This window comes from Cetorhinus maximus, chromosome 5 (genome assembly GCF_964194155.1).
Source record: "Cetorhinus maximus chromosome 5, sCetMax3.hap1.1, whole genome shotgun sequence".
In the NCBI taxonomy this organism is placed as follows: domain Eukaryota; kingdom Metazoa; phylum Chordata; class Chondrichthyes; order Lamniformes; family Cetorhinidae; genus Cetorhinus; species Cetorhinus maximus.
The window spans coordinates 93,509,085-93,520,469 of NC_135883.1; the positions used below are offsets into that span (position 1 = coordinate 93,509,085).

The 11,385-nt window shown below is 43.0% G+C and overlaps 1 protein-coding gene across 1 annotated transcript in view; it reads right to left on the minus strand.

Annotated features, from left to right (window-relative positions):
• Positions 1 to 4,481, minus strand: part of rfx6 (regulatory factor X, 6) — a 104,907-nt gene extending 100,426 nt beyond the window's left edge. Inside the window, exons 1-5 of the mRNA XM_078541378.1 lie at positions 4,247 to 4,481; positions 3,362 to 3,518; positions 2,916 to 3,039; positions 2,534 to 2,595; positions 2,046 to 2,123 (exon numbers count right to left, since the gene is read on the minus strand). Of these exons, the coding sequence (XP_078397504.1) occupies positions 2,046 to 2,123; positions 2,534 to 2,595; positions 2,916 to 3,039; positions 3,362 to 3,518; positions 4,247 to 4,481 (656 nt within the window). The remainder of the gene's footprint in view (positions 1 to 2,045; positions 2,124 to 2,533; positions 2,596 to 2,915; positions 3,040 to 3,361; positions 3,519 to 4,246) is intronic.
• Between the last annotated feature and the right edge of the window lie 6,904 nt (positions 4,482 to 11,385).

The window sequence follows — 11,385 nt, forward strand, 5'->3', positions numbered from 1 at the left end:
AAGTGTCATGTTTCATTAATGTTTGATGAATTCCTCAATGGGAATGGGTGGATCTTTCTCACTGTCTCAGTGAAGGTTTCCCACCTCATTCTTTTTCTCTATCTTGCAAATTTACCTTCCATATTTTGTAATGTCCTACAATAGATTTGCATTTTCATGATACAATACATTAAGAAATGTCACTGCGGAATCCTCTAACAAAATACATGAATAGCATTATTAACTCCTGAATTTAAATTTTAGGCTAATGAAATGCAGGGGCAGGAGAAGGGCAGCATTGAGGTTTGACCCACATTTCTCAACATTTAACTGAAATTCAATAATTAGCATTTTTTGTGCCCATAAATATAGCATTTCCAATTAAGATACATTTTAAAATTCTGTGAAACATCTTAAAGTATTTTTCTACATGAAATGTGTATTACAAATGAAAGTTTTTGATTTTGTTGTTATTGTTATAAACAAATAGAGCAGCATACAGATGATCAACTGCCCTATGGTCAATTGTATTGCGATTTCTCTGTTGAAGCAATCAGTCCTCATGGAGTTTATTACAGCCATTTAAATCACCAATTTTAGGGTACTTCAAATTTTCACAAATGATGCAAAACCACATCAAGGAGTTGCTTTACATTGCTTGAATTTCGCACTGATTGCAATGTAACTTGTAATATAAATGATTCTTTCCTCACTGGATTAGCTGGCATAGTTGAATAGATCAGAAAGTCCCACATTCAATTCTCATTCTATGATGAATTAGTTGATCTCATGCAGAGCTATAGCTTGGCCTCTGAACCAAGGAAGGAAAAATCAGCCAGAGCTGCTGCTCCTGATTATAATTTAGTAGGCCTTGGTCGATATTTGAGAATGTCTCAACATGAATGTTAGAACAGGGTCTGACTCATGTGCAGGCTCACATGGGAAAATAGGTTGGTTACACTCAATGCCTATGCACATACAATGACCGCTTGCACGAGATCGCAGATGACAAATGATACTTGTGAAACCATGCCACAATGAAGAGCAAACACGTTCTTGAAGGAAGAGGATAAAATGGGAAAGAATTGGAAGGTAAAATATACAATGCTAAACTGCAAGAAGATTCTAACTTATCTGCTAGCCTTTACTTTCTAATATTTAATAAAGAGCTGAGTGGGCTGTCAGTTCTTCACTATCATTTAAAAGTTCAGCAAGTGAAACTGAGTACAGCATTTGAACACACATATGCCCAAAACTTCATTTTCCCTGGGCACAGAGCAGTACTAGGCTGTAGATTTTCTTCAGAGAATGGTCTTAGCTCAGCGAACTGCATGAGCACTTTGAAAATGTCTGATTTTGCACCAGCTAAGTGTTAATCTCAAAATAATATAACCCTGAGGATGCTTCAATTTACCAGAAGTGGAATCACACGTTTTGCTATGCTACACTTGCCAGTTAGATTGTGAATCTGCCTTTCAAGTTATACTGCCACTTTAATATCCACATGCCTCACTGGTGAGTAGCTGAGGGAAATAACATTGTTGCATTTAAAGGGAAGTTGACAAACATGTGAGAAAGAAAGGAATAGGAGGTTATTCTGATAGGGTTATATGAAGTAGAGTATGAGAAGGCAATGTAGAGCAGAAAATCCAACACAGACTGGTTGGGCCCAATGGTGTATTTCTGTGCTATGCTTTCCATTAATGGCAGTATCATTGTCCCCCAACTGAGTGCCGTTTATTTGTGCCGGCAGCACAGCGCAACCAAAGTTTGCATTTGGTCATGCAGGATGTCTCAAAAGTAGTTAAACGCATCCTGTTAGATCTTCTGTGCCATTCACATACAGAGTGTTCCACTAATATTTGAGAATAGGTTGTCACAGCCCAGAAACAGATTGCACTTTGTTTGATGTCAGTTATTGCACTAATCCTGTTAGCTTTCACCTTAGCAAATATTATTTAAGTTAGGATAAAGCTAAGTAATAAAGTGAACTGATTGCACTAATAATTATTTTCAACCAAGGAGGGAAAGGATTTTAAAATGACATGTTAGAGAGGAGGATTTACCTTGTCAAGCCTTTACCAGAGTAGACCGAATGGTAATATGCACTGGTCTCTTTGATGCCAATTCCATAATAGTGGTATCTGCAAGACAGTGCCACGATTTCTAAGTTACCTTTGTTTTAAGCCAATAAGGAAGCAAGCTACTACAATATCCGTCTAAATCAATGGCTTGCGTCAATTCCCTTTGGCCTGCGTGCCCGCGAGCCTTTCCAAGATCTTGTTCCATTGACACATAAGGAACTGGGGAAGGTAACAACAGGTTTGTGACGCGAGTATTAGGCAGTGGGTTCATTTTGACGGAAGCTGGTGATAACATCAACAGACTGATGTCATCTCCGTTAAAATAACTCGAGAAAGTTGCCGCTAACAACTCAGATGATAACTTTCCAGAGTGTTTCCAGGTTTGACAAGTCTATGCAACGAGTGAAGTTGATCACATTGGCAACCGAAAGAAACAGAGCTCACCCAACAATGATATCTAAGTGACTCACTTTGAGTGCCCTCTTGTTCCAAGTCTTCTGGTGGTGAGGAGCGGAAACTTCTGGCGTATTGTCTGAAAAAAGGGAAGATCTAAAAGGTTTTCTTTTTGAAGAAATAAATAGTTTTAAAAAATCTTTATATCTTTGCATGATGCCTAAACGAAGACTTGGAAAAAATTGCTTGCCCGTTATCAATATGTAAAACAGGTAGTTTCAAAAGTAGTTACTTTAATGTAATTTGTTATACAACTCAGCTGGTTCAGGATGAAGCTGGCAGATGAGGCGATGTAGTTCAAGTTTGGTTATGTACAGCTCGTAATAAGAGTTTCCGATTAAAAGCAAGCACTGATTTTATTCATTGATGACATTAAATCGATGATTAAACATGCCTTACCTTCCCAAAGGTGGCAGCGCAGGCTGGTTCCAATTTCTCTTTCCTACAAAAATCTAAATAATGAGCATAAAGGATACATCTGGGTAAACAAACCCCTTCACACACGATGTAGTTTTCTTCCAACCTGACAAAAGACATGAACAAAATATGAATCCGTTAGTTAGGAGCATTGACCACACCTGGTGACAAATCTAGCCCATACCTAAAGCAATTCAAACCTGAGGTGCTGGGGCTGTGAACAGCACTTTGCTTCGGATTGTTTTAACGAATTGGCCAACAAGAGAACGGATTGAATTTAGCTCTTTATTAAATATATCGCCATTTCGTTCACACTGGATTTTAAAAATATATATTTGCAGATCTGAAGCCGGCGCCTGAGAGGGTTCATTTAACCCAGTAAATATTCTGCTGTTGCCAGTTTGCTTAGTGCCATGCCGTGTCCTTACCACTGCAGAGTGAGCTGGGTCTGCTTCTTCTTGTCCCTGATGATCTGAGTTATCGTTTTCTTCTGACATCGTTGTTTCTCGCTCAAGAATGCTTTCCCGTCAGAAATACTCCCATCCTCTTCTTCAGACGATGGAATTTCGTTGCAGTTTTCTGATTCTGGTGGAGAACAGCGAACAATCAGATTCCCTTTTAGCGCAATTCATTCGGGTCTATTTACATTTATTTGTTTCACAGTTTATTTTACGAAAAGCATTGAGTTACCGCGTCCACCGGGGTTTCAAGAGTTTGATTCTACAGTGCTGTAATGAGCAGAATTTGACATTGTTTACTGAAGATGGCAGATTCGTTTCATCACGGCCTCTTTGTTACCTTTTATGTCGACATTCTATTAGTTTCAAAAATACGTGTAAAATAAAAATTGTGATTCTATAAAGAGCTTGGTTCCATTCAAACACAGCAAACTGGGTCTTATTCAAAACCTTAAACCCGAGAGTGCAGTTGGCGCGGTTTTGATGCTCTTACTAGGACTGCACATAATTATACAATATTAGGATGGTTAATTACTTTTTGAAAAATATCACTTCAAGGATTCAACGTATTTGGCCCTGATAATATTTTGATTGGGGTTTATTCCGCCTTTCTAAAAATTAACACAATTACATATTGAGGTTTAAGTCTTCCTCTTGTTTATTGTTTTGCTAATCTTTAGTAATGATCGTGTGATTGCAACTCAATTACATGGAATTGCAACTTTAGACCCCGTGCATTTGACTCAAAATATGGATAATGCGTCTAAACGACTCCTTTCCCAACAAGTTATTTGAAGCGTGTATAACAGCACCATTCTTTGCCGCAGGCTGTTGGTGTGACTGACAGAATCCCACCTGATTTAATGCCCAGATCAGTCCCTATCTCCTCCTCTCCACAACCAGGCGACGGCACCGAGTTCTTTCCCAGCTCTTCACTGCCGCCGCAATCTTCCGAAAACGAAGCCAAGTGTTTGCTGATCAGAGTCATGTAGGACTCGTCCTGAATCCGAGCCGCTAGCTTGTGTGGAGGCTGCAGGTGAACCACGGATGACCCCTGGGATTCAGGTATCCTCTTCATGGGCATCTTCATGGCGAACGTCAGAGAGAGAGAGAGTGTATGGGCTGCCCGTGTCTCCCCCCACCACCCCCCTCCCCCAACTTGTAACTGGGCGCCGCTGGGATCAAATCAAAGACTTCTGATCTCTCTGAAAGGTTGGATAATGATCAACCTCCGGATCCTCACAAAATCCAATGACAAAATCCTCAATCTGATCTTCAATATTCCAATCGGAAAACATTTGGGTTTCCTCACCACTGTCAGTCATCACTTTGAGATCATTCCAGTCAGTGGCTGTACTAAAGCTCCTCTGGTGTCGTAAATCATCTCCGTTTTCAAATCCGAGATTAACAATCTATAAAGCAGCGCGCACAGTTACAATAGCGCTTTAAACTCCTCCTAGCACGCCTGTTTGTTTGCACAACGCAGATATCAAAAACGAAGTCTGAAATAACTAGCAGATGGGTGAATTTGATCTGAAGAGCTCTTACTGTGAAGTTGAGCACCTCAACCTCGTGAATTAAACCCACAGTTACGTCCTGGTGATGAATCACGCTTATTTATCATTTAAAGGAAATGTGGAGAGCAGATCCCCCCCAAAAAATATTAATGATTAACTGGAGGGAACAATCATTTCTGATTGTGCTTTTCAGATTTGTGTTTATCATACGTTTTTATATCTGGCCGTAGATAGCTGAACCCATGGTACAAGGATAAAGAGTGGCTTTGAAAGAATCAACATTTTACTGACTTTCAAAAAAATATATACGGAAATATTGTTAAAGGGTAAAATAATGTTGTCTTTCATTGGAACAATGTTCTAACACAAGATTATCACAGATGGTAAATTAAAGAGCAAGCAACATACTTAGAATTCATTTCCTATCTCGCTAATCGATTTTGTATCTACTTTTCACTTTGCCCGTCTCTCCTATCCATCTGGCTCCATTAAATACCATGGTGAGTCATTGCTTTTTCCGTTAATACAGCTTTGATTTCTAAAACCTGCCTTCCTCGCATCTATTACTTAACTTTTCTCCTCTAACATTTTTATTTCCTCCATTTTTGGCCTTTTTTGTTTGGTCTGTGATCTGATTATTTTATCATTTCTTGGACCTTTAGATCCATCATGATTGGTGCAACCCATGGGTGGAAACTTGTCAACTTGATCCCTGCCCGGAGCAGAAGGCCCAGTTTCAAGTCAGGACCCCAATTTCCTAATCCACTGTCGTTCCTGTTGTCTTACAGGGACTTGGCACCCCCCCACCCCCCGGCCGGCAGCACATGCCCTCAGTTTCTCCTGCCACTGATGTCAATGGCCCAGATCTTCCAGTCGTCGGTGTTAAGATTTTTTTTAGGCAGGGCTTCCGATCCTGGATGAAGCATCAATGGATCCGTGCAGACATCCATGAGGATGACCGTTGAGTGTGAGAAAAGATGGGCAAAGAGGAGACAGACCCGCTTTTCGTGGCAGTAGCTGCCATATTCAGGTAAGTTTTTAAAGCTTTAAATCTTTCGGTGGGTTAGTGAGAGGATGAGTGGGTGGATGAGGCGGGTGAGTTGGTGGTTAGTTGGGGGCATGTTCAGGTGTGGTCAGGGGCGTAGTCAGATGGGGTGGTAGTTGGATTGGGTGGGGAGGTAGTCGGGTGGTGGGGGGGTTTCATTGGGTCAGGGATGGTAGTCAGGTCAAGGGGGTGTGATTGGGAGGGGGGTGGTGGCTTGGTGTGGTGCTCAGTTCAGTTACACTGACTAATCACTGTTAAACCAGGTATTAACCAGCATAACATTTCCTGGGTAAGGAGCCAAATAAGTACTACATATCTGGTCCAAGTCTCTGACACTGAACTCAGCATCTGGAACACTCACAGAGGGTCCCAAGCTGCAGAAATCAGCCCAATGGAACTTTAAATTTCCCGGGCAATTTTTGCACATGTGTGTATTCCAGGACCTCCGCCAAGTCCTGACACGCAACTCCCAACTTACATCCCATCTCCGACGATCCAGATACCACCATTCCCTTCCACTCCCTTTTACACTCTAACCCACTTCCCACTGACCTCCGAGTCACCCCACTCCTTTTGCTGCTCCCTCCCGCTTTCTCCTCCACCTCCCCACTTCCCACTCAAGCAGCGAGTGGCAGGCAGACAACACAGGAGATGGAAAATATGGGCAGGAGGGAGCACTGAGTGGAAAGTATCAAGAGCAGTGTCGTGTTTTCTTTGTTGACTTTGTTTGGTTTACGCCAACTTTGATACAGGCAATCACTGTCAGTGATGTCACAAGCATTGCAACTGCATGAGTGGGGTGTGCACCGTCTACAGTTGTAAATGCTGACTAATTTGTATGCCTTGTAGTTACTCATTCAATGAAGGACAGTGGGTGGGTTCACGAGGTAAGAGTGCAGGACATCAAGGCCCACTCCAGTGGAGGCCTGCAGCAATCACTGTGAGACGAGTGTGAGCACTGCTGAGGGTCAGACAGATGGCTGGGCAGGGAGGCACTGCAGTTACCATTCGTGTCCATGGAGCAGGTGAAAGGTTCGCTTTATATGGTCATTATAGGCATGTGCCAGGATTTTCTGGCCCCGCCCTTGGCGGGAATCGTTGCAGGCGGGACGGAATATTTCATGGGCCAGCCAAAGGTCCGTCGACTTCAGGCAGGAAGTTCCAGTTCACTGGGGATGGGACTGGAAAATCCAGGCCATGGTCTTCACTATTTCAGAACTCAGTGGCAAGGCTGCAATATGGAGCAGGCAGTTGTCTTGCATTTGTTGCTGGCTGATCTGATTGTGGTCTCAACTCCACTTTCCTATCTGCACCCCATAACCCTTGATTCCCTTGCTGATCAAAAATCTATCTAACTCAACCTTGAACATATTACTTGACCCAGCCTCTGCTGCTCTCTGGGGAAGAGAATTCCACAGATGAACAACCCTCTGAAAGAAAAAAAAAATTCCTTATCTCAGTCTTAAGTTTTTAAGTGTCCCCGATTCTAGAACCACAAGGGGAAACATCCTCTCGGTATCCATCCTGTCAAGTTCCCTCAGGATCAAACACATTTCAATGAGATCATGTCTCATTTTTCTAAACTCCAATTGGTACAGGCCCAACCTATCCAACCTTTTCTCATAAGATAACCCCTTCATCCATCCCAAGGATCAGTTGAGTGAACCTTCTCTGAACTGCTTCTAATGCAACCATATCCTTCCTTAAGTAAGGAGGTGATAGTGTAATGGTATTATCGCTGGACGAGTAATCCAGTGACTCAGAGTAATGACCCAGGTTTGAATCCTTCCACAGCAGATAGTGGAATTTGAATTATGGAATTAGACATCTAAGGGAAAGGAAATCTGTCATCCTTAACTGGTCTGGCCTACGTGTGACTCCAGACTCTTGTTGACTCTTAAATGCCCTCTGAAATGGACAAGCCACTCAGTTGTATCAAACCACAACAAAACCTCAAAAAGGAATGAAACCAGACAGATCAACCTAGGCACCAGAAATGATAACAGCAATCTCAGCCCTGTTGACCCTGCAAAGTCCTCCTTACTAACAAACAGTCCACCACACAGTCATTGTGGAGACAGAGTCCCACCTTCACTTTGAGGATACCCTCCATCGTGTTGTGCGGCACTACCACCATGCTAAATGGGATAGATTTTGAACAGATCGAGCAACTCAAGACTGGACATCCATGAGGCGCTGTGGGCCATCAGCAGCAGCAGAACTGTACTCGAACACAATCTGTAATCTCATGGCCCAGCATATCCTCTAGTCTACAATTACCCTCAAGCCAGGGAATCAACCCTGGTTCAATGAAGATTGTGGGAGGGCGTGCCAGGAGCAGCACCAGGCTTACCTAAAAATGAGGAGTCAACTTGGTGAAGCCATCACACAGGACTACTTGCATTTCAAACAGCACAAGCAGCAAGTGATAGGCAGAGCTAAGTGATTCCACAAAAAATGGATCAGATCTAGGCTCTGCAGTCCTGCCACATCAGTCGTAAATGGTGGTGGACAATTAAACAACTCACTGGGGGAGGAGGCTCCACAAATATCCCCATCCTCAATGCTGGAGGAGCCCAGCACATCAGTGCAAAAGATAAGGCTGAAGCATTTGCTCCAACCTTCAGCCAGAACTGCTGAGTGGATGATCCATCTTGGCCTCCTCTGGAGGTCCCCAGCATCACAGGTGCAAGTCTTCAGCCAATTCGGTTCACTGCACGTGATACCAAGAAACGGCTGAAGGCACTGGACACAGCAAAGTCTATGGGCCCTGACAATATTCCGGCAATAGTACTGAAAACTTGTGCTCCAGAACTAGCCGTACTCCTAGCCAAGCTGTTTCATTACAGCCACAGCACTAGCATCTACCCGGCAATGTGGAAAATTGCCTAGCTATGTCCTGTACACAAAAAGCAGGACAAATTTAACCTGGCCAATTACAGCCCCATTAATCTACACTCGAGCATCAGTAAAGTAAAGGAAGGGGTCATGAACAGTGCTATCAATTGGCACTTGCTTAGCAATAACCTGAACACTGACACCCAGTTTGGGTTCTGCCAGGGCCACTCAGCTCCTGACCTCATTACAGCCTTGGTTCAAAAATGGACAAAAGATCTGCACTCCCGAGGTGAGGTGAAAGTGACTGCCCTTGACATCAAGGCTGCATTTGATTGAGTGTGGTATCAAGGAGCCCTAGCAAAACTGGAGTCAATGGGAATCAGGAGGAAAGCTCTGTACTGGTTGGAGTCATACCTAGCACAAAGGAAAATGGTTTTGGTTGTTGAGGTCAGTCTTCTCAGCTCCAGGAGTTCCTCAGGGTAGTGTCTCAGCCAACCATCTTCAGCTGTTTCATCAACGACCTCCCTTCCATCATAAGGTCAGAAGTGGGGATGTTCACTGATGATTGCACAATGTTCAGCACCATTCATGACTGGTCAGATACCGAAGCAGTCCAAATCCAAATGCAGCAAGACCTGGACAATATCCAGGCTTGGGCTGACAAGTGCCAGGCAATGACCATCTTCAACAAGAGAGAATCTAACTGTCGCCCCTTGATGTTCAATGGCATTACCATCACTGAATCCCCCACCATCAACATCCTGGGGGTTACCATTGACCAGAAACTGAACAGGACTAGCCATATAAATACTATGGCTACAAAAGCAAGTCAGAGGCTAGGATTCCTGTGATGAGTAACTCACCTCTTCACTCCGCAGTGCCTGTCCACCATCTACAAGGCACAAGTCAGGACTGTGATGGAATGCTCCCCACTTGCCTGGATGAGAGCAGCTCCCACAACATTCAAGAAGCTTGACACCGTCCAGGACACAGCAGCCCGCTTGATTGGCACCACATCCACAAATATTCATTCATTCAACCACTGACATACAGTAGCAGCAGTGTGTACCATCTACAAGACGCACTGCAACAATTCACCAAGGCTCCTTAGACAGCACCTTTCTACCCCATGACCACTACCATCTAGAAGGACAAGGGCAGCAGATAGATTGGAACATCACCACCTGGAAGTTCCCCTCCAAGTCACTCACCATTCTGACTTGGAAATATATCGCCATTCCTTCACTGTCGCTGGGTCAAAATCCTGGAACTCCTTTCCTAACAGCACCATGGGTGTACCTACACCACATTGACTGCAGAGGTTCAAGAAGGCAGCTCACCACCACCTTCACAAGGGCAACTAGGGATGGGCAATAAATGCTGGCCCAGCATGAATGAATATAAAAAAACACAAAACTGTACATAGTGCTCCAGATGTGGTCTCAACAACACCCTGTATAACTGGAGCAAAATTTAAAAGCAAAATACTGTGGATACTGCAGATCTGAAAAAAACAGGAAGTGCTGGAAAAACTCAGCAGGTCTGGCAGCATCTGGAGAGGGAGACAGCATTAATGTTTCAAGTCCAATATGACTCTTCTTTGGAATTGTTCCGATGGCGTTCCAAAGAAAAGTCATATTGGACTTGAAATGTTAACTGTTTTTCTTTCCAAAGATGCTGCCAGACCAGCTGAGGTTTTCCAACACTCCTGTTTTCTTTGTTGCATAACTTCCCTACTTTTACATTCCATTTCTCTTCCAATAAATCCAACCTTCCATTTGCCTTTACTAATCTCTTGCTGTACCAGCATACCAATTTTTGTGATTCATGTACCAGGGCACCCATATTCCTCTGTACCACAGGGTTCTGCAATCTCTTCTATTTAAATAATATGCTGCTTTTCTATTCGTTCTGCCAAATTTGACAATTTCACATTTTCCCACATTATATTCCATCTGCCAAATGTTTGCCCACTCAATTAGCCTTTCTAACTCCCTTTGTAGACTCTTTATGTCCTCTTGACAGGTTACTCTTCTACCTATCTTTGTGTCATCAGCATATTGAGCTACCATGCCTTCAGCCCCTTCATCCAAGTCAATGATATAAATTGTAAATACTTGAGGCCCCAAAACTGGCCCCTGTGGCACTCCATTCATCACAGCTTGCTAACCCAAAAATGACCCATTTATCCCTGATCTCAGCTTCTTGTTAGCTAACCAGCCCTCTACCCATGCTAGTACACCATGAGCTCTTATTTTTTAAAGTAATCTTTGATGTAGCACCTTGTCATATGCATTTTCGAAATCCAGGTATACCACATCTATAGGTTCCTCTTTATCCATGTTGTTTATTACTTCCTTGAAGAATTCTAATAACTTTGTCACACACAATTTCCCTTTCACAAAACCATGTTGACTCTGCCTGATTGTATTATGGTTTTCTAAATATCCTGCTATTACCTCTTTAATAATGGATTCTATCCTTATGACAGACATTAGGCTAAGTGGCCTATAGTTTCCTGCTTTCTGTCTTCCTCCTTTCTCGAAGTGTTACATTAGTTATTTTTCAATCCACACGGACCTTTCCAGAGTCTA